This window comes from Eleutherodactylus coqui, chromosome 1, assembly GCF_035609145.1.
Source record: "Eleutherodactylus coqui strain aEleCoq1 chromosome 1, aEleCoq1.hap1, whole genome shotgun sequence".
In the NCBI taxonomy this organism is placed as follows: domain Eukaryota; kingdom Metazoa; phylum Chordata; class Amphibia; order Anura; family Eleutherodactylidae; genus Eleutherodactylus; species Eleutherodactylus coqui.
In genome coordinates this window covers 397,441,799-397,468,990 of record NC_089837.1, presented here as the reverse complement: position 1 = coordinate 397,468,990, position 27,192 = coordinate 397,441,799, and the positions used below count along the sequence as shown (strand labels likewise).

The window sequence follows — 27,192 nt, the reverse complement described above, 5'->3', positions numbered from 1 at the left end:
GTGAATAAATATGAATTGCTGCTTTCTGCAGGACTACAATATCCACAATTCAACTCCCGCCGTAGTGACAGAAGAAAACGCTCTTAATGAGGGTCATGGAGATTTGTTGCTGTTGTGTTTCTGTGTTTTAGTTTCTGCATTGTCCACAACGCCACCTACAGGATGGGATGACTGCTGCTTGATCTTGATCTTTGTACTCTGCAGTCTGGAGTAAACGATGTACAGAAGTCCCAGACAGCCGCTGTTATGGCCGAGCGAGTGACCGTACTGAGCGGAGGCTTGTCCACTGAGCTGGAGGCTGCTGGCTGGAGTCTGCAGGTAGGTTGTCAGGCAGCTGCTTTGTGATTGACGTCTGCTGGATACTAATCAGTCACCAAGTCTCCTAGAACTTCAGATTGGTGGATTCCTGTTGGTCAAACGCAATGGTCACCAAACCCAGAGGTGATGACTCTTACTGCTCCTCCTGTCACTGCCCGGAGGGGCCTCTATCCCTGTGTCATGCAGACAGCTGGACTCTACTTGGCGTTAACCGCATCCCTCAACTACTTGGGCAGCGATGGACACTTTATAGTTCATTGTGTAAAAGGTCAATTTCTCCATGTATATCTAATATATGCTTCACTAGTTTCATTTAAATATCAAAAAAAACAATTAAGCCCCAAATTGCACCATTCAATGGATTAATATCATTGGTGGAAACTGAAAGTGTTCTACCCAGAAGGAATTGCTGGAATTCCACGCAAAAAAGGAGATGGAACAATACCTCTGCAGCGCCACCTATTGGAAGGCAGCATTCCTGCAAGTCAATGTTGGACTCTTTATACAAGCCTTGTAACAATGACTGGGAATCGAAAGCCAAGCCAGAATCCATACACAGACCTGTATGTCTGTGCGTTATGCCACAGTGGAATTCCATGAAACATGGTAGATACATACAGTATCATACCCAGAGTAAATGATAGCAAGTTAGAAAGAGTTGGACAAGTTTTGTCACTGTTCGGTACAGGTTTCAGTAAGAAGTGTGTCCACAAGGGGCGTAGCTACCGGGCTCTGCAGCCTTTGGGGGTCCCAATGGCCCCTACATCACATAAGAAGACACCAATATTATAAAGGGCACATGGTAGCTAGGGGACTGTTTTATAGCTTATAGGGGACCCTTCTTGCTACGCCATGAGCACCTATAGACTCATGGATCCTTGCAGTCACTGAATCACTAAGTGTTCAGATATCTTGTTGGGTCTCTCCATATGTGCATGACCTGTGCAATCAGTTGTATAATATTTTTTGGTGGGTGGCCCTATGATATAAAGTGACTACCTAGGGTCATGGTGGCGAACCTATGACACGTGTGCCAGAGGGGGCACTCGGAGCCCTCTCTGTTGGCACGCACGCTGACTGCTATTCACCAGGATAGTGATTACCAGCCGGGGTGCCACAGCTCCCCGACCGTTAGGCTGCCTGTCCACGGGCAATAAATTGCCTGCGGATCACGTTCTGCAAAGCTTTCCATAGGGTTGCTATAGAAAACGCAGTGTCCACGAGCGGAGAATCATAGTGATTCTCTGCTCGCGGGATTTAAATCGCGGCATGCTGCGATTGCCGCGTTTCTCCACGGTGAGCCTTTCTATCAAATAGGCTCATCGCGGAGACCTGTCAGGGCTCCCCCTCCTAGCGATATTCCACCTAAGCCGTGGTCAGGGGGCCTTACTTGGCAGCGCTGATCCCAGGTGCACACTCTGACGGTAGTGTGCACCCAGGATCCTCCTCCCCTAGCCTCTCCTCCTCACTTCTGTTTCTGGCAGCATTAAAGAAGGGAGGTGGTGTCCAGGCGCACACACTTCCGCCCGCAGCAGAACTGAGCAGAGGAGCTTCAATAACAAGGATGAGGTAAGTATATGTATATCAGCCGCAGTACTAATAGTATTACTAATGAAGCCACAATGTGGGTCACTATTACTACTGGGCTTCTGTGGGGAGTCACTATTACAAGTGGGGCGAATTTAGGGAACACTATCACTACTGGGGCTACTGTGATGGTCACTATTACTACTGGGGCTAATATAGGGGACACTATCACTACTGGGGCTACTGTGGGGGGTCACTATTACTACTGGGGCTAATATAGGGGACACGATTACCACTGGGGCTACTGTGGGGGTCACTTACCACTGGGGCTACTGTGAGGGGATCACTATTACTACTGGCGCTACTGTGGGGGGGTAACTATTACTACCGGGGCGAATATAGTCGTCACTATTACTACTGGGGCTACTGTGGGGAGTCACTATTACTACTGGGGCTACTGTGGAGGGACAGTATTACTACTGGGGCTACTGTGGGGGGGTCACTATTACTACTGGGCTACTGTGGGGGGGGGGGGTCACTATTACTACTGGGGCTACTGTGGGGGGGGGGTCACTATTACTACTGGGGCTACTGTGGGGGGGGGTCACTATTACTACTGGGGCTACTGTGGGGGGGGGGTCACTATTACTACTGGGGCTACTGTGGGGGGGGGTCACTATTACTACTGGGGCTACTGTGGGGGGGGGGTCACTATTACTACTGGGGCTACTGTGGGGGGGGGGGTCACTATTACTACTGGGGCTACTGTGGGGGGGGGGTCACTATTACTACTGGGGCTACTGTGGGGGGGGTCACTATTACTACTGGGGCTACTGTGGGGGGGGGGTCACTATTACTACTGGGGCTACTGTGGGGGGGGGTCACTATTACTACTGGGGCTACTGTGGGGGGGGGGTCACTATTACTACTGGGGCTACTGTGGGGGGGGGGTCACTATTACTACTGGGGCTACTGTGGGGGGGGTCACTATTACTACTGGGGCTACTGTGGGGGGGGGGTCACTATTACTACTGGGGCTACTGTGGGGGGGGTCACTATTACTACTGGGGCTACTGTGGGGGGGGGGGTCACTATTACTACTGGGGCTACTGTGGGGGGGGGTCACTACTACTACTGGGGCTACTGTGGGGAGACACTTACTACTGGGGCTACTGTGGGGAGACACTTACTACTGGGGCTACTGTGGGGAGACACTTACTACTGGGGCTACTGTGGGGAGACACTTACTACTGGGGCTACTGTGGGGAGACACTTACTACTGGAGCTACTGTGGGGAGACACTTTTACTACTGGGGCTAATATAGGGGACACAATTACTACTGGGGCTAATATAGGGGACACAATTACTACTGGGGCTACTGTGGGGGGGTCACTACTACTACTGGGGCTACTGTGGGGGGGGGTCACTATTACTACTGGGGCTACTGTGGGGGGGTCACTATTACTACTGGGGCTACTGTGGGGGGGTCACTATTACTACTGGGGCTACTGTGGGGGGGTCACTATTACTACTGGGGCTACTGTGGGGGGGGTCACTATTACTACTGGGGCTACTGTGGGGGGGTCACTTACTACTGGGGCTACTGTGGGGGGGTCACTATTACTACTGGGGCGAATATAGGGGACACTATTACTACTGGGGCTAATATAGGGGACACGATTACTACTGGGGCTACTGTGGGGGTCACTTACTACTGGGGCTACTGTGGGGGGGTCACTATTACTACTGGGGCGAATACAGGGGTCACTATTACTACTGGGGCTACTGTGGGGGGACACTACTGGAGCTACTGTGGGTGTCACTTTTACTACTGGGGCTAATATAAGGGACACGATTACTACTGGGGCTACTGTGGGGGGTCACTTACTACTGGGGCTACTGTGGGGGGATTACGATTACTACTGGGGTGAATATAAGGAACACTTACTACTGGGCTACTGTGGGTGTCACTATTACTACTGGGGTGAATATAGAGGACACGATTACTATTGGGGGCGAATATAGAGGACACTATTACTACTGGGGCTACTGTGGGGGTCACTATTACTACTGGCGTGAATATAGGGACACTCTTAATTCTGGGGCTACTGTGTGGGTCACTATTACTACTGGGTCTAATATAGGGGACACTGTTACTACTGCGGCAAATATAGGGGACACTATAACTACTGGGGCTACTGTGGGGGGTCACTATTACTACTGGGGCTACTATGGGGGTCACTATTACTACTGGCACGAATATAGAGGACACAAATTACTGTGGCTACTGTGGGGGTCACTATTACTACTGGCTCGAATATAGGGGACACTCTTACTACTGGGGCTACTGTGGGGGTCACTATTACTACTGGGGCTACTGTGGGGGTCACTATTACTATTAGGGCAGGGTTACTATTACTACTGGGGCGAATATAGGGGACACTATTACTACTGGGGCTACTGTGGGGGTTGGGGGGGGTCACTATTACTACTGGGGCGAATATGAGGGACACTATTACTATTGACGCTACTGTGGGGGTTGCTATTACTACTGGGATGAATATAGGGGACACTATTAATACTAGGGCCACTATTACTATTGGGACGAATATAGGGGACACTATTGCTATTGAGGCTACTGTGTGGGAGTCACTATTACTAGTGGGGTGAATATTGGGGACACTATTACTACTGGGGCTACTGTGCGGGTCACTTACTATTGGGGCTAATATAGGGGACACTATTACTGGGCTACGGTGGGGGTCACTATTACTACTGGGGCGAATATAGGAGACACTATTACTACTGGGACAACTGTGGGGGTCACTATTACTACTGGGGTGAATATAGGGGAGACTATGACTACAGGTGCCACTGTGGGGTCACTATTACTATTGGGGCTAATATAGGGGACACTATTACTACTGAGGCTACTGTGTGTCACTATTACTACTGGGGCTACTGTGGGGGGTCACTATTACTACTGGGGTGAATATAGGGGACACTATTACTATTAGGGCTCCTGTGGGGGTCATTATTACTACTGGGGCGAATATAAGGGTTACTATAGGGGACACTATTACTATTGGGGCTACCATGAGGGTCACTATTACTACTGGGGCTAATATAGGGGACACTACTACTGCGGCTCCTATTGGGGGCCACTATTACTACTGGGGCAATTATGGGGGACACTATTACTACTGCAGCCACTCTGCACGTCGCAGCATACGTCAAGCTGACTTAGGATATGTTTGCACGTGGCAGAAATGGTGCAGAATTACTTGTATTAAATTTTTCGTATCAAAAACAGTCAAAACCGCACCATTGCTGATTTCATACAATGCGGCGCCCCTCTCACCTCCTCCAAAGGCTTTCAGTTCCCAGCAGTCTGGCCAGGTGCGGCGCCGCTGGTCAGGAGATGTTGGTTAGCTGAGGCCCCTGCAGGCCACTGGGAACTAGAAGTCAGGGAGCCCTGACAGCGGAAAGTCTTCGGCGAAGGTGAGGGGGACTCCTGCATAGTATGACATCAGCTGCAGGTACGCAACTGACTTCCAGTCAAACTCCGCACCAACAGTCCTCCAGTGCAGCTAGGAGAAAAACACAGTGTTCCTCCCTGTCCATTTTTAAAACAGCCCTGTCCTTTTTATAACGATGGAGGTAAAATCATACATCGTGTTAAGCTCCGCCCCCTGACGTGTTGGCACTTTGCGATAAATAAGTAGGTTTGGGTTACCGTTTGGGCACTCAGTCTCTAAAAGGTTCGCCATCATTGACCTATGGTGTTCAAGACATGCTCCATTGAGGATAAATCTGGAGATCATGTGGGCCAATCCATGGCTGTGACACCTTGCATGGCATGTTTTCTGATGGCTGCAGTATGTGCGCAAGCATTATCATTTTGCAAAATAGTATATTGGATGGTGGTCACGTAGGGTATGACAACAGGGTCTAACACTCTGCCGTCGCCTGCAGTAAAATCAGGTTGACGGAATACACTGCATGGGGTCTGAGAATGCAACCCAACTGCAAGCAATCAAACTACTAACGACCCCTTGCCTATGAATATGTTTGTGGGTGCTTCTCATTTTCCTTCCCTGATCACGTGCTGGTAATTTCACCGCAGGTCCTACAGTATGTAGAAAACACAGAGCCTGGCCGACAGAAGAAGAACAAAGTTAGGGCTCTTCAAAGGGGAGGACAAAAATAACAAGATGATTAGCTGTGTGTGTGATGTGTGGGAATCTAGATGGATGTAGTAGAGCTGTGTGTGTGATGTGTAGGAATCTAGATGGATGTAGTAGAGCTGTGTGTGTGATGTGTAGGAATCTAGATGGATGTAGTAGAGCTGTGTGTGTGATGTGTAGGAATCTAGATGGATGTAGTAGAGCTGTGTGTGTGATGTGTAGGAATCTAGATGGATGTAGTAGAGCTGTGTGTGTGATGTGTAGGAATCTAGATGGATGTAGTAGAGCTGTGTGTGTGATGTGTAGGAATCTAGATGGATGTAGTAGAGCTGTGTGTGTGATGTGTAGGAATCTAGATGGATGTAGTAGAGCTGTGTGTGTGATGTGTAGGAATCTAGATGGATGTAGTAGAGCTGTGTGTGTGATGTGTAGGAATCTAGATGGATGTAGTAGAGCTGTGTGTGTGATGTGTAGGAATCTAGATGGATGTAGTAGAGCTGTGTGTGTGATGTGTAGGAATCTAGATGGATGTAGTAGAGCTGTGTGTGTGATGTGTAGGAATCTAGATGGATGTAGTAGAGCTGTGTGTGTGATGTGTAGGAATCTAGATGGATGTAGTAGAGCTGTGTGTGTGATGTGTAGGAATCTAGATGGATGTAGTAGAGCTGTGTGTGTGATGTGTAGGAATCTAGATGGATGTAGTAGAGCTGTGTGTGTGATGTGTAGGAATCTAGATGGATGTAGTAGAGCTGTGTGTGTGATGTGTAGGAATCTAGATGGATGTAGTAGAGCTGTGTGTGTGATGTGTAGGAATCTAGATGGATGTAGTAGAGCTGTGTGTGTGATGTGTAGGAATCTAGATGGATGTAGTAGAGCTGTGTGTGTGATGTGTAGGAATCTAGATGGATGTAGTAGAGCTGTGTGTGTGATGTGTGGGAATCTAGATGGATGTAGTAGAGCTGTGTGTGTGATGTGTGGGAATCTAGATGGATGTAATAGAGCTGTGTGTGTGATGTGTGGGAATCTGGATGGATGTAATAGAGCTGTGTGTGTGATGTGTGGGAATCTGGATGGATGTAATAGAGCTGTAAGTGTAATGTGTGGGAATCTGGATGGGTGTAATGTGTGGGAATCTGGATGGATGTAATAGAGCTGTAAGTGTAATGTGTGGGAAGCTGGATGGATGTAATAGAGCTGTAAGTGTAATGTGTGGGAATCGGGATGGATGTAATAGAGCTGTAAGTGTAATGTGTGGGAATCGGGATGGATGTAATAGAGCTGTAAGTGTAATGTGTGGGAATCGGGATGGATGTAATAGAGCTGTAAGTGTAATGTGTGGGAATCGGGATGGATGTAATAGAGCTGTAAGTGTAATGTGTGGGAATCGGGATGGATGTCGTAGAGCTGTGTGGGAATCGGGATGGATGTAGCAGAGCTGTGTGGCACATTGCTCCACCAGAGACACTAGTACTATAATTTCCAAATAATTACTAGTCATTTTAAAATTGTGGGGTGACGTCAACCACTGCTCTGCTCAGTGCTGTATTCGTTCTGCTATTAGCAACTGCATTCACACAATGTGGAGGTCTTCACGTGGCATTGTCCTTCCGCGTGGACCTGTGACTTCCTGTGTCCACTGAGTAATCACTCTGCACTGACATTGCACTACAGCCAGTCTTTAGAGAAATTTCATGACATGATACCCCTATTTCAGAAATGCCAGTTATCAGACATTTGGGTGTATGGAGTTCAAACTCTGCATTTTGGCATACCTAGTCCCCCACAATCGGTGAACAAAAAAGAACGCTCTTAGGGTGGTTTCACATGGAATTGGATACTCCCCTTTCCTGCTCTATTTGAGGAGCAGGGAAGGGGAATCGCCGCCGCTGTATGTCAATAAATTCATGTATTTGCAGTATGGCCCACAAGAGGTTTGCTGAAGAGGAGGCTGCTGCAGTTATTATGTCTGAGTCGGACTCGGCTAGTGATGATGTCTCCGCTTTTCTGGCATTATCTTCTTCATCATCAAGTGATTCTGAACCCCCTGTACCTCCAAGAAAGGCGTCCAACGACTGCCACTGCAGAGGCCCCCAAATTCATCTGATGCGCAGTGGATTGCCCCAGAAAACTTCAGATCCAAGATCCCTGACATTGCTGGGAACTCAGGGATACAATTTGATACAACAAGAATCGGAGGGGTGGGCTTTTAATTTTTTTATTTATTTTATTTCCGGATTACTTTATTGACCATATTGTTACCCAAACTAATTTATATGCTCAGAATTTCATCTGAGAACCCGAACTCCAGTTTTGCAAATCCCCACAAGTGGACCCCTGTGGATGCATCAGAAATCACAAAATTTGGGGACATTGTATTCTGTATGTAGTAAAGAAGCCGAGCATTAAGGCCTACCAGAGCACCGAGGGTTCTATACGCCACTACAATGTTTCAAATAGCGATGTCAAGTGATCATAAAATCCCTGCATTATAATGACCATACACAAAGTCCACCCAGCAAGGACCCCGCCCCAATTATGATCACTTATATAAAATAAGGTCTGTAATAGAGCTTTATTCCTAAGTTTGCCCAGGTGGACACCACTGAGAAAAACAGTATGAGGTACCAGTACAGAGACCCCCCCCCCCCCCCCCCCCCAAGAGTGGTATAAAAACTGGCCGTGCACATCGTACAGATGGCTGTATTATGCATACGTGCCAGCCATAGGAGCACCTTTCTTGAATTTCAGGAGGAATTCATCAAGGCCCTAATATTTTGGGGACCAGGAGGGGGGGGGGGGGCTAGTACTTCTGGAAGCGAGGCCACAGGGATTGTACCAGGGCAACACTTTCCCGTGAAATTCCCTCCACTTGGAAGAAGGGAAGAACCCCAAAAAAGTGCAGAGTCTGCTACAGACGAGGGATAAGTAAGGACATCATATATCCTTGTGAAATATGCCTCACACAACCTGGCCTGTGCATAAAAGATTGTTTCAAGATCTCCCACACATTCCTGGAATTTTAATTGTATTATTGCGTTGAACGGCCGTTATGTTTTATCCTGATGTACTCCGCACAGCTTGTACATAAAGCCACATGCCGAGCCTTCCCTTCTGAGCTCTGCTATCTGCCCAAACAGTTTGTCCACATATGGGCAATTTCCCTGCTTGGGAGAGATTGGGTAACACACCGTGGACTACTTTTTCTCTTTTTGTCCCTGGCAAAAACTAAAAATCTGGGATTCCAAGAACATCAAAGAGAGACTTATGACCCCCTCAGTCCCTGTACTAGACCCATCACCATGTATTACATTTCAAGGTAAATTAAAGTTTCACTGTGATTATTCTTTGTTCCATTCCCTTTTCACTATTCTAGGGAGATCCACTGTGGAGTGCAAGACTTCTTCATACTAATCCTCAAGCCATTAAGACTGTACACACTGAGTAAGTTTGTGAGGTGAAACCTTTACTATGTATTTGTATCTTAGTTTCCTCTTTATACGTAAATAGAGCAGAATGCTAAATATCACATAGGGTTTCCAGGATCCAGGTGAATCTCACAAAAATCCCTTTAACCCCTAAAGGACCAAGCTCTGTAAATACATGGTGCTTGGTGGTGGGCTTTAATCTCCATCGATAGCAGATGTACGGCGCAGGATTAAAGCCTCTGCTTCTGCAATCAATTCTGCGATCGGGTCCTTCACTATGAGTCACAGCTGAGAACCCGGAGGAGAAGGGAGAAGCGTTTTTAAACACTTCTGCCTTCTTTACCCGGTACATAGCGGTCAATGAGCACTATGTACTAAGTGGAATGGTTTCTTCCACTATGTCGCCCAGCGATCACGTGACTGCCGGGTGGCCCCTATTACAGCAGGGCTGCAGGGTCCTACTGACCCTGATCAGCTCTGTTAGTGAATATTGTCACTAGAGATGAGCGAACGTACTCGGTTTGGATGTTTTTGCACTCGAGCACCGCTTTTTCCGAGTAACTGACTACTCGGACGAAAAGATTCGGGTGGCGGCGTGGTGGAGTGGGGGGTAGCAGTGGGGTAGCTCACCCCCGACGCCCCCCGAATCTTTTCGTCTGAGTAGTCAGTTACTCGGAAAAAGCGGTGCCCGAGTGCAAAAACACCCGAACAGAGTACGTTCGCTCATCTCTAATTGTCACTACAGCAGATGTTTTCCCTGTAACTGGGGCTCCTATAAATGCCCCAGCTACAGTGAAAAAGTGTGTAATAAAAACAAATATGTCACTGACCCCCCGAGGTCTTATATGATGTCATGGGGGTCCTCGATGGTTTAATTAAAAAAAAAAAAGTGGTTACAAAAATACGTTAAAAAAAATTACAGAAGAAAATAAAAATATATAGATAAAAAAGAAAATGACCCAACGCCAACCAAAACCGTCGCCGTATGTGCCATGTAATCCGAAACCATGCACATTATATATATCAAAACACCCGAAACAAAATGAGGAACCCGTTCCCATACTTTATTTTAGCATAAATATACTAATTTTAAAAAAAGATAAAACATTTTTTAAAGCTTTTTTTTAACCCCAATGAAACTAAAAAACGGGGAGAAAAAGTCAATGAAAACAATATTAAAGTAGCCCTATATGTCACAGGAAAAAAAAACACAGCAAACATAATTTTGATAGCTAAAGGAAAAAAAATAAGGCAGTAAAACCTCCACATGGGTATAATCCCTAAAAAGTATCTGGTCCTTAAGATGCAAAACAGCCTGGTCCTTAAGAGGTTAATCCCCTCCAATGTATTTTTCTTTCCCACCTTGCAAGAGCTATAACTTTTTCTTCTTTTAATGTTTCCATCCACATAGCTGTATAGGGGCTCGTGTGTTTTGTAGGATGTTGTATCGCCTTGAGTGCCCAGTGTGATATCGGAGCTAATAGAGCTCCTCTTACGTTCACTGCGTGGGCCAAATTAGATATTCAGACGTTTGTGCACAAAAGGTAACAGATTGACACAATGCTCTGTATCAGGCCAGTACGCTTCTGACTTATTCAAAGCAATACAATCGCTTTTACGGACAAGCGTTACATCACAAACTAGGAGTTATTGTGCTCATACAGGATTGGTTAGTCCCAGGATATGATAATTCACACGTTAGTAAAGTATCACAAGTGAAAGAATTTGGAGAAGGCATATAGCCTTATCAGTAAATGAGAAGCTTAACCAATCAGAATGTATAACTACTCTGTGGGAAACATGAGGGGGAGGAAGATACACGGGCCTAAGACATTCTGAACAAGTTTGTATATGAACACGTTTAACTGCTAACCCTTTACTAAGAGAGTAGATATAACTGTGTGTGTGTGTGTGTGTGTGTGTGTGTGTATGTATATATGTATATATGTATATATGTATGTATGTATGTGTATATGTGTAATATATATATATATATATATATATATATATATATATATATATATATATATATATATATATACACACACAATTTGCCTAAGATGATATAAGAAACCCAAGACAAGATAATAAATGATATACAGCATACAAATATCATTACTAGAACAAGTGCTTGCAGACTGTGCTTACTGCCCAAATTTTATTTAACTTCTGGTTTCTGCCCAATGGATTATATATACATATATACCTAACTAAATATTTCCTATAGCAGTACAGGAGACTTTGGGTGACGGCTCCTGTGTGGAAACATACCCGTATATTTTGTAACGGTACAATATAATGTGCTGAATAACTTATAGATTTTTGTTAAGTAAAAGGGTGGAAAAGGAGTGTCTGTCGGCACAGCACTAACCCTGCTTCTCCACGGAGAGACTAGCAGAGATAATTGCAATTGGAGGGGCATGTGGCTTAGCTGAGCGTGTCTGCTTTTTTGTTTTAGCAATTGGTGGTGTTCTCAGCACCCGGACACCCACAAATCAAAAGTTCCTTCATGTCAAAGATTTGTGTAATAACAGTTCCACTTTGATGACCTGGATGTAGGACAAAAAGATCTCTAAAATATACTTACCATTTTGCTTCAAAAAGATCTGGACAAGATTGAACAATGAGCGTCGACTAACAGAATGGTATTTAAAAAGAAGAGATGCAAAGTATTGCATCTGGAAAAAAAAAAGCGCATACGGAATGGGAGGAATTGGGATAAGCAGCAGCACATGTGAAAGACTTGGGTATACTAATAGATTATAGATGGAACATGAGTCAACAGTGTGATGCAGTAGCAAAAAAAAGGCAAACACAATTCTGGGATGTACTATCGTGTTTCTCACGAGTAAGTAAGACCTATCCCTAAAATAAGCCCTACCTTGATTTTTAGTGGGTTGAAATGAGTGCCACCCCGAAAGTAAGCCCTAGCGGCACTACGTGGAAAAAACCCAAACAATACTTGCCTAGCAGACACTGTCCCTCCCCTTTTGAATGGCTTTGATTGGTTCATTGAGCGCTGCAGTGATTTGCCAAAGCCACAGCGCTCGACAACCAATCGGAGCAATCGCTAGCTGGAGGCGAAGTTTTCAGGCCCGTTACCAGTGGGAGGGACCCGGTTGGCACCTGCTAGGTAAGTATAAGACTTCCCCTGAAAATAAGACCCTGTGCCTCTTTTGTGGCAAAAATCAATATAAGACAGGGTCTTATTTTCAGGGAAACGCGGTAAGAGAAGCATGGAGTCTAAATCACGTGAGGTAATTATCCCCCTCTTCTCTTCCTTAGTCCGACCTCATCTGGAATACTGTGTCCAGTTCTGGGCACCTCACTTTAAAAAAGATATAGACAAACTGGAGCAAATTCAGAGAAGAGTTACCAAGATGGCGAGCGGTCTGCAAATCATGTCCTATGAGGAACGCTTAAAGGATCTGGGAATGTTTAGCTTGCAAAAAAAGAGGGCCGAGAGGAGACAATAGCTGTCTACAAATATCTGAAGGGCTGTCACAGTGCAGAGGGATCAGCCCTTTTCTCATTTGCACAAGGAAAGACTAGAAGCAATGGGATGAAACTGAAAGGAAGGAGACACAGATTAGAAAAAACTTTCTGACAGTGAGGGTCATTAATAAGTGGAACAGGTTACCACGGGAGGTGGGGAGTTCTCCTTCTATGGAAGTCTTCAAACAAAGGCTGGACAAATCTCTCTGGGATGACTTGGTGAATACTGCACTCAGCAGGAGGTTGGACCAGATGACCCTGGAGGTCCCATCCAACTCTATGATTCTTTGAAGAAGCCCTTTTCCACTGATCCTTGCTTCACCTGCTGCCAGTCTTGCGTACTTGTTGCATAGTAATTTTACATCCATTGACAAGTCATGAGATCATAGCCGAAGCAAAGCTAGGAATTCGGAGATTATGCCTTTGGAAAAGATGCTATAGACATGTCTGATGTCTTGTAAGAGATTGCTTTAGTGTGACTGCACTCAGGGAATTAAGGCTGATGACTGGCATCTTGCTAGATTTATAAAATGTATAGAGGTTTGAATCTCTGGACATTGGCATTACCCATGTCATGGGCAGCGGTCCGGTATTATTGTATCTTGACGCCACCAGGAACTCCTGGTGGAGTCAAGACTGACGGGGGTGACGGCCCCTGTACCTGATTGGCTGCAGCAACGGCTTCCCTGCAGGTCCTGGCAGTACAGTATCATTGTTAATTCGTGGCTGCCATCCCTTGCGTGATGGAAGCTCAATACTGCTGGCGTGACTTGTGGCAAGCTCCCCGCCGGTTTCGTGTGGTTTCCGATGCAGCTGTGTGTGGTCGGCACTTTGTGGCAGCTGCTCCTCACCCCTGCTAGCATCCAACAATAGGTATGCACTGCTGGCTCCCCACTGCTGCTGCTTCTTCCCCAGGGTAGTGTACAGCTTCATTACCGGCTCCCGGACCCTGTCACAGGCTCCTCCGACTACGCGCTGCTACTGATTCTTCCCCAGGGCACTGTACATATTTTGTTCCGGCCCCTCTCCCACGCACCACAGGTTCCCCGCTACAGCTTCTTCTTCCCCGCCGGCTGTACCATCAGGCTTGCTGTCCTTGTAAGTGGGGCGCTGTCGCCGTTGTGCCTCTTCATGCAAGACAGCACACACAGCTGGCGGTCACCAGATGTGTGCGCTGCTACAATCCGTGCAGCATCTCAAGCTGTGTGGCAGAAGCCACTGGAGACACCCCGCCATCCCCACATGTCAGCGCTGCTGGTGGGCCGTGCACACCACTCAGAGCCGCTGCATGGCTCAGGACAGTATTGCGAGCGGTGGCCGCCTGTATGGCTATTATTGTATGTTGACGCACAGCTTCCAGGACCTTGGGGAATGCAACCAATCGGGAGCTAGGGATGTGACAGGGGCGTTCCTGCATGGAAGCCCTGTCAAACTCCTAGCTTCCATTGGCATCAAGATACCCTAATACCCAGGGGTCCTGACTTAGAGAGGGACAATTCATTGTTAAACTGAAGATCTAATCTAAAGGCAAGCAAGTAAATTTCTGAACACTGTATCTGCTGTGTATAGTTGTAATGGAGAACAATAGTAAATGAGCACGTGACATGAAAAATAAAATAGATTTTCGGGATTTTGTGGTGGAGTGACGCTCAAATATTGGCAGTAAAATATACGAATTCCATAGGAGTGATATAAAAAAATTGGCCAATGATCTAAATTAATAGTGAGTATGAATACATGTCGCCATTCTAAGTAGCTTGGTAGACCATTACAGTAACAAGAAGTATGAACATTAGACAACAGAAGGCGAGGGCAGGTACAGATGAGGCAAACAGGAGGGTCTTTGAATATATTTTTGACGCTTGGATTCTGCAGACAGGGATCACTCAATATCTTCATATCTCAGAGTGTGGGAAACAAATGATTTAGGTTACAACATACATGCTTCAGATCATCTGCTCTTTTGATAATTCCCTAATGTAATGTTTCAGATTTCTCCGAAGTGGCGCTGATGTTTTGAGTACGGCAACCTATCAGGCCAGTGTGGAAGGATTTAAACGGCACTTGGGCCTGAACTCTGAGGAAGCAGCAAACCTTTTTACTGTAGCTGTACTCCAAGCTAAAGAATCAGCTGAAAACTTCACCTCGCAGTCCTCAGGTAAAGCGTACTGCATCGTGTTCATACCTTATTCACGCCTCTGATACATGGATATCGCTAGGAGGAATAGTAATATACATGTTCAGCTATCATCCAGTGGAGCAAAGTGCACTTCTCTTGATATTCTACTGTATTTATTTGTGGGTTTGCAATAGAATGTTCTTGACATATCTAATTAATACAAAAAAATTAAGTCCCTTTACAAATATAATATTAATTGAAATCTCTGACCTATGCAGACTGATACATCTCTATGGGAATAGACTGCAAACGACCACAAATAAGTGATAATCATTACGTGTAAACGCTGCCATTGTGCACTTTTCATCAGGTGAGCTTAAAATCCATCATTCAGCTGCAGAGGGATAAAGTTTGTCTTAACAGACCGCATGCTGTGTTCTCCGCGGGAGACAGCTGATAACATTGTTAATTGCCAGCAGCCCAGATGAGAACAATGCAGCTGTGTGCAGAGCTCCATGTGTGTGACTAATCACATGCTGGGCTCTGCAAACAGATCCTGGAGGCTCATTTACATGCAAGAGAAGATGATATTCAAAAATATTGCTAAAGGCACAACGATTATCGCTCACAAGCCATCTTTTGAGCAATAATCCTTGGCTAAATGCACGACCATCATGCACTATTCATTCATCACTGATTTCTAGCAAGCTAAATATCAGCTATGGGCCTTAACAGCACCGCACGCTGTGTTCTCAGCGGGATACCAGCTGATAGTATTTTTTCAGCTGGTAGCCTGCATGGAGCTCTCAGGAATAGCTCCGAGAACAAAGCAGCTCCTGCTGTTCTCAGTTTAGCAGGATACCAGCTGACAGCTCCAAGAACAAAGCAGCTGCTTGCAGAAGACAGCGCTGCCGCTGTCCTATGCATACAGCGGGAGCCTTCATTTACACAGTGATAAGCTCCTAAGTAGCTTATTAGCTACTTAAGAGCTTATGCAAAGTGATCGCTCAAAACTGTCACTCAAACTGCCGTTTGAGCGGTCATCTTGGCGTGTAAATGCACCTTAAAACTTTTAATCTTTTAAAAGATTATCTTTGCGTGTAAATGAGCCGTTAGTGGGGAACAGATGGAAGGAAATATGACTGCAGGATCACGCTGCGCAAGGTTTGTTACTATAGAAACACAAAGCTCTGCATAGTTACTGTAGATCGAAATCTATTTTTAATGAAACCTGGTTGAGAAGGTAGACCTTCTCATTAAGTAGTGGGTTTTTTTTTTTTTTTTTTAAAGAGCTATAATCCTTTTTGAACTATTTAGAAAAAAAAAAAAAAAGATTGTCAACTGTGCTCAGTAGACTTAATTGAAAAACTAAATATAATCATCATATACCCATGCTATTTTAGCTAAGTAGCCTAAATAAATGAATAGCAGCAACAAAGGAGAGAGGCCAGCTGTGGTCAAGAAAGAAGTTTCTTTTGAGACGTGTCTGAGCGTAGACATGGTGTTACACGGTACCTACCATATAATTTTACGATTTTATTGTAATAAAAGAATAAAAGTGTTTTTAAGGAGCCTGCTTTTCTCTTTGTTGCTGCTATTCAAGCCATTTGACTCACGGTCAACCTGAGCACCTTCAAGTTAAAGCTGGGTAAATATTACCTACTAACTAGATGAAGATAACATTATGTTATGCAATTTGGAATAAATAAATGAGTATGGTTTTTGATCAGATCCAAAAATATAAGTTTAGTATTTAAAGATTTTAATTGGTCTGTTTCTTTTTAGAAAAACGGGAAATTGTAATTGCTGGATCAATAGGCCCATATGGAGCATTCCTCCATGATGGCTCCGAGTACACAGGAAGTTATGCGACTGACATGAGTATTGAGGCAAGTACGGCTGCCCTTCTACCTTCTAGTTGAAAAACTGGATAGGGTTCCATGAAATAGGAAGATGGGTAAAGACTACAGCAAGTCAGGCAGTCTATAAATGACATCTCAGCACCATTCCTCCAAAACATCTCTGACTGCCTGTCCGCTGTTTCAAACTTAACCTCTCAAAAAGTGACCTGCTTGTCTTTCTGCTTTTCGCAAGCCAACCTCCCCCCAACATTTACATGTTGTGGCACCATCATAAACCCCAAACGGAATGCCCGCTGCCTTGGGGCCACTCTGGACTCTGACCTTTCCTTTACCTTCTATATATCCAATCCATAGTCCCCCCCCCCCTTCCCCTTCATATCCAATCCCTAGCCCAAACATGCCACCTGCACCTCAGGAACATTGCAAAAATCTGACATTTCTCACCACAGGTACGCTAAGGACACTCGCCGTCGCACTCATCCACTCTCAGCTCGGCTATTGCAACTTGCTGCTTGTTGGCCTTTCCCGCAAGAAACTCTCCGCTCTTCAATCCATAATAAACGTGGCAGCTAGACTCCTCTTCAAGCCGCTTCTCCGACATCTGCATCGTGCCAGTCACTGCATTGACTGCCTATCCACCAGATCACCGTACATCGCCTCACTTCTATCGGTGCATCACCCAACCCATACGCTCTGCTCTGCTAACACACTCGGACTAAACATCCCTCTAATGCAAACCTCTCATGCCCTTCTGCAGGACCTCTCCAGAGCTGCACCTGTCCTCTGGAACGCACTACCCAAAAATACCGAACATTGCCTGATGCACAGAACTTCAGATGTACATTTTTCAAAGAAGCTTACCAAATCCTCTAAATAAATCCCCCCCACCCCCCACCCTCAACCTCTGCAACATGTCCTCTGCCCTCCCATCACACGCCTGGACTATTGTCTACCTACGACACCCTACACTCTCCACTTTGCCTACCATGTATACCTCCTTTGCCTGTACCTCCTGCATCCCCTCCTTGTATGTAGGTTTGTTGATGCATGACCCCCTACCCCTATTGTTCTCTATAAACCTGAACACTTTATGTAGCTGTTTCTTATTAATTTTGATTACTACGTGTAACGGTTGTACAGTCTGTGATCCCCTGTGTTCTAAAAGCACTGTGGAATAAGTCGGCGCTATACAAGTAAAGACTATTATTATTAAATGACAAACCAGTTTCGTAGTTTTCACTCGCTCTAGTGTCGTACTCATTGATGCATGTCGGCCCAGGTTTGTTCTGTGCACTGTTTTTCTAATAATTTCTCTTGTCTTTTGGAGGCAGGAGTTGAAAGATTGGCATCGATTACAGATGCAGTGCTTGGCAGATGCTGGAGTTGACCTGTTCGCTTTCGAGACAATACCCAGTCAAAAAGAAGCAGAAGCCCTTGTGCAGCTCCTGAGGGAGTTCCCAAATAAAAAGGCTTGGCTTTCCTATTCATGCCAGGTGTGTGATCAATAAATGCAAGTAAAAAGAGACCAGCAGGGCTTGTAGACCCTCATGACACACTTCCACTATCCAGGTCTTCATCTCTATAGTTAAACTACAAATAAAATAGTTGTATATTTCATTCCATCATATATTACACCTGCAATCTGCCGGTAGTTCACACAATTTCCAAAACAGGAATTTAGGCTGCACCTCTGCTTGATAAAGCACTTTTTTCTTCTTCTCAATCTAGAGCGAATCATTGACAAGCTTCGGAGATAGGTTTGATGATGCAGTAAACATCGTGGCAGGATCCAACCAGCTGGTGGCTGTAGGGGTCAATTGCTGTTCACCAACAATTGTTGGTCCACTCCTAACATCCATGAACAAAAAACAAGGTCGGAAGATTGACTGGATTGTTTATCCCAATAGTGGAGAGGAATGGGACCACAACCTGGGGTATGTAACTAGGGTATAAAAGCCCAATACAGAATATGTTCTTTCTTTTTCCTAAGCATTTTTAACATGCCGTTTACTTTTTTTCACTTATATTAATAGAGAAATATTTAACCAGTCACTGATTGTTTTATTAGGGCCTACTTAAAGGAGCGTACCAAAATCTAAAGTTATCCCCTATCCACATGTCTGAATGCTGGGACTTGCAGCAAGCCCAAGAATGGTGGTCTCGATGGTTGCCCCACCTCTCACCTATGTGCCTTGATGCTCCGTTCTTTTTAGTGACCGTGCCAGAGATTGCCAGGCTTTCTATATATTCAGCAATTTCCAGTGCTAACTATCAATGTATTCAGGCTGCGCAACTTAAAGCAGGGGATAGGTAGATGCAGGTTCCAAATGAGTAGACCATTGTCCCATAAAATACGTATAGAAGAGCGGAACAGCACAACAGATAATATGCAGTTAATGACATTTCATTTATTCCAACTGCCTTAAAGCCACTGGTGAAAAGACTCAAATATGCATGGGGCCTTTTGGGTAAGAATATCTTTCATCAGCCATGGATTGCAGTTGAAGGCACGACGATAAAGTGCAAGGGAATCCTTACCGAAACATCGCATGCAAATCTGAGTCTTAAGTCAGCTGGAATAAATAAAAATGTCATCACAAGCCTATTACCTGGTGTGTGATTTCCAGTGCGGTCAATAAAATAAGTGGAGTGCTGGAGCGCATGCAGAGACCATCGGAACCCCCATTCTTGGGATGGGTGGAGGTCTCAGCAGTCGGATCCACACAGATCATAACGTTCTCTTCTATCCTGTGGATAGGGCATAACTTTAGGTATTGCTAAACCCTATTAACGACGCAAGCTGTTAACATCCTCAGCAACTTTGCAATTCTGGAACAAGTGCTAAATTTACGACTGTTTAAGCATTTATGTTGTGCCCCGTTTAAAAAAAAAAAAAAAAAAAAAATGGACAAAGCCTCATGTTAGGGGACATGGCCACAGACAACCTGCCAGATTTACTTTAATCTGACAGTTTGGTGCACAGAGGTGCTGACAGATGACTGTATTATAGGGGCTGTACCAATTTTTACCTTGATCACCTATCTATGTTGTAGGTGATAAAAATTTGATTGATTGGGGGGTTTCGCCACTGTAACCCCCACCAATCTCGAGAATGGGAGTCCTTTTATTCCCCTTTATCTCATTTGGGACTGCTGCACCTTCTCCCCCACAGTGAGGAGATTGAATGGGGCAGCGGATGCGCATGCGCAGTGTTGCTCCATTCATTTTCAGGGGGCTGACAGATATCCGAGCGGTTGTACCTTGCTATCTTTGGCAGGCCCATTGAAAATGAATGGAGGGCACTTCCACCGCTTCTCACGTGGTGGTCGTCAATGATGATCAGGCTCCATCATTGTGTACATCACTTTTTTTGTTCAATAAATTTTATTGAATTTTAACATTAAGGCAAAACAGTTACATTAACGCGTAAATGATATTGAACATGAGCAGAGCACTCATGGCTCCATGAATATTATTGCAATAAATTCCATTCAAACAGAGATGCGTTTTGCTTGCAATTTGTCATCTCGCAAACAGTAACATATGACAAGACAGGGGTTTGGGACCAGGGGGGGGAGGAAGGAGCGGAAAGAGGGGGGGGGGGGGGGGGTCCAGGCATTGGGTTCAGTGGTATAGAGGCCAGCCTTGATCGATTGGTTTTATGTGCAAGAACCTGTTGTGTACATCACTTTTTGTCGGAAAATAACTGCTTCTATTTTCTGGCAAAAAATGATGTAATCTGCAATGGATGCGCTGAATGGAGCCTCCTCCGCAGATCTGAGCCTAAGATATGTAATTAATGAAGGAACAGATTCTTGGTTGCATTGTATGTATTTTGTGAACCTAGTACTTTCTGCATCTAAAACCTAAGAAGTAGTTCCTTGTCAGGCCACCTCTCCCAAGATAAACCAATATGTATAGGGTCGCAGGTGTTTCTACCACTGAGGCATGCAGGTATCGAGCGGATCTAATCATAGTTCAACCAAGCAGAAGTGTGCAGTCTGTTATAACTAGTCATCCTCTATATATCCCACTGACTGGTCTTTAAAACTATTTACTTGGGCACTTTTTCCCATCTTCTTGATATCTAATATGTATATTTTTCTTTGGTATAGCTGGCAAGGGTCAAGTACAGATAAGCCACTCTCTGAATATGTCTTAGAATGGGTTCAACTGGGTGCAAGATGGATTGGTAAGTTGTCAAGTCACAAAAAGCCTCTTGTAGACCAACTAGTTGATCAAGGCTGGAATCCTAGTTGATAGGAGGAAACTAATTATATATATTTATATTGCCTTGCTTTGCCTACAAATTGAGGATCCATATGTTGTAGCAAATGTATTGATTTTTTTCAATACAAGTCCATTTGGTAACATGCTGATGGTCAGTATTCGACATCAGTGACAAGTAAATAATTCCACTTTAGCTCCATTTTGATACCTCTTAAATTTATATTGAATGAATTCAGCTGTAACTGTTAGCTTAACGCGACCCTCCAGTCTGCTAAGTCTGATGTCCTCCCTTATTCCTGTACAGCTGCAGGTTCCTGGGGCCGCAATCTGTATCAATAACTATTTGCAACAAATTTTACAAAAAATTTTCATAAGGGAAAGTATTTGATAAGTTTACATAAAATTTAAACCTGCTGATTACACGGGTAAAACTGAATAATAGCAGCACGTCTCATTTTCAGGTTATTTAACCCTTTAGTGACCGGGCTTATTTTTTTTTTTTTGTCATTTTAAAAAAATCGGAACTTTTTAAAAATTGTGGTGTTTTTTTTTTATATCCATTGACATAGCTGTATGAGGGATTGTTTTTTGTGGGGCGAGTTGTATTTTAATGTACCTTTATAATGTACTGAAAGTTCTAAATGGAGTAAAATGAAAAATGAAACCACATTCCGCCATTTTTCAGTGCGTCTTTTTTTTTTCTCTACGCCCCACAAACTGCAACAAAAATGACATGATAACTTTATTCTATGGGTCAGTAGTACGATTACTATGATACCAAACTAAGTTTTTTTTTTTCTCTTGCTGTACTACATTTAATTTATTTTTTTCAAAGACATTTAATTTTTTTAAAATTATTTTCTGCTGCCATCTTCTACGCACAATAACTTTTTATTTTTCTGTCCGCGTAGTTGTGCAGGGCCTCATTTCTTGTGGGACATCCTGCAGTTTGTGTTAGTACCATTTTGGAATACATGAAACTTTTTTGATTGCTCTTTTATTGTATTTTTTTTTTCTTGGAGAGAGAATGACCAAAAAAGCGCATTTCTAGCATTCTTAAATTTTATTTTTTTTTCCTGGATGACGTTCACTGTGCGCAGTAAATAATGTGTTACTTTGATAGATCAAACTTTTATGGACGCAGCGATACCAAACACGTATTTTTGTTTTATGATTTAGATTTTTTTTTTTTTTTTGTTAATTAGTCTAACCAATGATTTGGATTAATTGTACAGGCATATTTCCAAGACATAAAGTACAACGGCAATTGGATTGCATTATTCTCCATAATTGGAAAACCTTACGTGGCAGAAAAAAAAAGGATATCATATTTGAATTCAGTGCACTAAAGTTACTATAAGCCGCCTATCCGCTTATCTGGTACAAAAATTGTGTTGCACAGTAGAATCAGCCACTGCATGCTGCTTTTTGATTGTCAAACGCTTCTCACGGGAGCAATGTGTAATATCTTAGACTACTAATGCGCAGTTTGCATTGAGTAGCCTAAGAAGTGGTGCAGCCATTTTGGATCCCGCAGTTAGGTCCCAGGAACCAGCAGCTGGAAATAAAGGAGTGCACAGATAATACATCCCCCCCCTCCCCCCCCCCCCCCCCCCCCCCCCCCCCCGATCACAGGGGTTGCTATAAATGGGGAACTTTTGGTTGGAAACATCACATGTTTTGTAGTTCATGGTTCACTTTATTAAATGTTCCACGTCTTCTGTGATTTGTCACCACCTATAATTATATGTACATTTGTCTTGGCAGGGGGGTGCTGCCGGACCACTCCAGCTAATATTGCAAGTATACGAGATGTTTTGCGGACAAATGATTTACGATAATTTCTCCCTTTGATATAAAGGGCACTGCGCTAAATATCAGATGTAATTTGTGGGTAATAATTGACATACATTAGAATGGTATTACAGTATTAGAGACATAAGACATGGCAGATTTCCTGCAGAATCTGCACCGCAAATACATAAAACATTACATTACAATGTAGCGGGGAAAAAATCTTCAAGTTTTAGGGCAAATTTCAGATTAACACGTTATGTTGTAAAATCAACTGAAAATCTGCACTTAACACGCAAACTTTGTTGCAGGTTGTCTGTACTAAAGTGACCTTCATATTGTTGGATATGATGTTATATAAGGCTTGTTCTGAATAATTTAAGATATTCTTAATAAACCAGAAAATCCGCCTCATTTTCACGCATGGCCTCGATTGCCTTGTTTTTAACCCTGGTTATGTCACTTCTCGTCCAGTCCTGGAGCCAGAAGCAAGACCATTCTACTACCGTGCAGATATACTAAGCTGTGTATATGGTTTTATGCCCTCCACATGTTTTCCAGTTACTATTCTAATATTACAAACCTTGTCTGAGAACAACCCGGCCCACTGGTATAAGGAATATTCTTTATCAAACGCTTTTGAACTTTGTAATGGCTGACTCCATCATTTCCCAGACCTGTCCTCAAGGAAACCATTGTGTTGTATCTCAAAGCTTTCTGTAATATTACACAGGAGATGTCACTAGTTTCACTAAACAGATGAGAAATGCTCAATACGCCTTTTTACCAGAATAAAATGACTGGGCTGGAGAAGGTAATGGCTCCCTGCTGTCTACTACACTTGTATCAGATTAGACAAATTCCTCCATTCCACTAATACGGGGGCCTGTGAGGCAATAAGAAAAAAACTGCAGGATTCCCACAACCCTTTGTGTCCAGACCTGTGGAAAGGGGGGCGTCATACGCTCCTGGAAGTGACGGTTTGCAGCCAAGTGTTTTCCCTATTGCCTCCACAACAGTACCAACTAAGATTGCCTTTCCCCTGATAGGACAGAAAAAAACAGAGAAGTTTAAAAGTTTCATAGTCTACAGAAAGTTCAAAATGGAAGGCATGAATTTAGCGCTGAAACTGATACAAAAGGGGGCCTCTATGGGCACAATAGATCTCAACAGTGCATATTTTCATGTGCCAATACATGAGGACCACCAGAAATACCTGAGGTTTTTTGTTGAGGAGGAACGGTCAGGTGAAACACTTCCCGTTTAGGTGTCTCTCCTTCGAGATTTCATTGGCTCCTCGTGTATTTACCAAAGTTATGGCGGAGCTGCTGTCGGTTCTGAGGAAAAGATCCCTCCTCCTGATCCCATATCTCGACAATATTTTGGTGATAGCTCAGGCAAAAAATCTTCCAAGAGACCAGATCATAGTAACAACCCAGTTTCATCAACAGCTAGGCTGGATTATAAATTAGGAAAAATTTGATCTGTATCCCAGTTGAGATCCTGAACTCCATAAAGCAGAGTTCCTTTTTGCAGGCAGACAGAACCCAAGATCTTCAGGCCACCGTAGCATCCTTCCTATGTGCGCAGACTTGCCCAATAAGGAAAGCAATGTCTTTCTTGGGCAAGCTTACAGCATGTATTCCCACAGTAGCATGGGCCCATTTCAATACCTGAGTCCTGCAGGGGGCAATCCTGTCATCATGGGACAAGAAACAGTTCTCACTGGACAAAATTATGGTAATGGGGAATACTGTAAAGAGCGCCCTTTGGTGGTGGCTTGTAGACCAAAACATCTCCAAGGCGGTAGAGTGGTTTCAAAACAAGGCCATACAAGTCACAATGGATACCAGTGCATCAGGCTGGGGGACTCAGGTAAAGAACCACTTTTTTTCAGGAAACATGATCTGAGAGAATCAGGAATCAGTCTTCAAATTTCCAAACATTATGTGCAATCTGGAGGGCACTCCCACATTCTGAACACCTGACCAAAGGATGACACTTAAAAAAATTTTGTCAGTTAGCACCAAAGCAGTGGAATATGTCAACCACCAGGAGGGCACAAAGTACGCCTCTCTTCAAAGTATTGCTCAAAAAAAGATTTTACAGGCCCAACACCACATAAAATCTATATTAGCCACCCCACCTGAAAGACTCCCACAATGTGAAAGTAGACTTTCTCAGCTGCTACTAAATGAATCAAGGGGAGTGGGTCCTTTCCTGCATGGTTTTTTTTTTTTTTTTTGTTAAAGAACGCATACAAAAATGGAGAGGGTGGGGGGGATACATTTATTTGCCAACTATCAGCTTCCAGTACTTTCCATAATACTAGGTTATCTCAGAATAGATGGATTATTAGGTTCTTAGAAGTGGTAGAAATACTAAGACCTAGAACCTGAATTGTGTATTGAAAGCCTTCTCTGCACAGCCTTTTGAGCCATTACAGTCAGTGCCAATAAGAACCCTAACTTTAAAAACGTCTTTTCTGCTATCAATTTCTACGGCTAGAATGAGTAAGCTTCGAGCCTTGTCATTTCAGAGACCGAATCTTTAGAGTATAAGATACTAAAATTGTATTTAAACTAGATCCCTCTTTTCTGCTAAAGGTGGTATCTGAGGATGAGCGAGCGTATTCGGTAGGCCGATTTTCGCAATCGAGCACCGCAATTTTCGAGTACTTCACTACTCGGGTGAAAAGATTCAGGGGGCGCCGTGGGTGAGCGGGGGGTTGCAGAGGGGAGTGGGGGGGAGAGGGAGAGAGAGCTCCCCCCTGTTCCACGCCGCCCCCCGAATCTTTTCACCAGAGTAGTGAAGTACTCGAAAATCACGGTGCTCGATTGCGAAATCGGCCTTACCGAGTACGTTCGCTCATCTCTAGTGGTATCGCCTTTTCACAGGTCTCAGGATGAAATTATCCCATCCTTTTGTAATAATCCTAAGAATGACCTAGAGAGAAGTTTCTGCACTCTAGATGTTAAGCAGGCAGTTTTACAATATATCCAGGCTACTAGCCAATGGAGGAGAGATACGAACCTCAGTTTTTTTGGGGGGTAAATCGGGGTAAAAAAGGTTCTACAAGCACCATCTTAAGATGGATACATCTGGCCATCATCCACACATATACTTCCATTAATAAACTAGTGCTGGAGGGAGTAAAAGTTCACTCTACCCGAGCACTATCGACTACCTGGGCCGAACATGTTTCTGCCACAATTGACCAGATTTGCAAGGCAGTAGTGTGGAGAAATCCACATACTTTTATCAGACACTATAGATTAGATGTCAGGGCAGATGAAGACTTGGCATTCGGACAGAAGGTCCTCTCAGCAGTAGTCTCGCCCTAATGTTCTGTTTTGCTGGTATATCTCAGGTGGTGCTTTTGTAAATACGATGGGGAAAATTGCAGATTATACTTACCCGATAATCTGGTTTTCCCTCCCTCCCCCCAAAAATGGGTGCATCATTTTGCTTTTGTATAGGAATGCGTATGGCACTTCCATTTTTATTTTATGAATTGTCTAGGGTATGATTTAAAGCTACTGGAGAGGGTAGGAAGGGGGCAGGGGGGCTTTTAAACTTCTGTGTTTTTGCCTGTCCTCTCAGGGGAAAGGCAATCTCAGATGGTGCTGTCTAGGACACTCCTGAAAAGCCGATTTATTGGGTAAGTATAATATACATTTTGTGCACTTAGTGACTTCTAACTTGGCAGGCAGGGGGCGGGTTATTCTGTACCACATCACTTGGCACGTTCATCCCTCACATAGGGATTGAGGGAACTAAAGAGAAGCTGTGCAAACAGTCACTATCAAAAATAAACTTACCATGACAGCTTTATAGGTCATGTTTTATCAGCAGCTTGTGGGTATAATAGCCCAGCAGTAGGTCTCCACCCACAGTTGTGGTGGAGACAAGATACACCAGTACCTGCCTTCCCCATGAGTATCCAACCTCACTTCTAAAGAGCCCATTTTCTAGTGTTCTTTTTTTGTTTTTTTTTTAATCTATCTGGCAGCTTCTTGACTCTGCAAAGATGCAATGGGGCCTGGAATTCAATTGTGCTCTGTGAAATCAATGGGATCCTTTCATGTGTGTGAAACGCACAGATCGGAATTGCAATTTAACAGAAGTAATGTGATGCGCTTCGTGAAAAACTCATGTTGGCAAGCTTTATATCAGGTGAAGTTTCTTGGCCTCATATAGCACTCGCCTGTGTGAATGCAGCATTAAAGTAATA

The 27,192-nt window shown here is 44.2% G+C and overlaps 1 protein-coding gene across 1 annotated transcript; it reads left to right on the top strand.

The window, feature by feature from the left end:
* Nucleotides 1–102: 102 nt before the first annotated feature.
* On the top strand, nucleotides 103–23,372 carry LOC136612534 (uncharacterized). Its single transcript, XM_066592954.1, has 8 exons — nucleotides 103–318; nucleotides 9,407–9,474; nucleotides 14,945–15,111; nucleotides 16,858–16,961; nucleotides 18,266–18,427; nucleotides 18,663–18,868; nucleotides 21,050–21,126; nucleotides 22,932–23,372. Exons 1-8 carry the CDS (start codon nucleotides 247–249, stop codon nucleotides 23,003–23,005), a joined length of 930 nt encoding a protein of 309 aa, XP_066449051.1. The 5' UTR covers nucleotides 103–246; the 3' UTR covers nucleotides 23,006–23,372.
* Nucleotides 23,373–27,192: the final 3,820 nt, after the last annotated feature.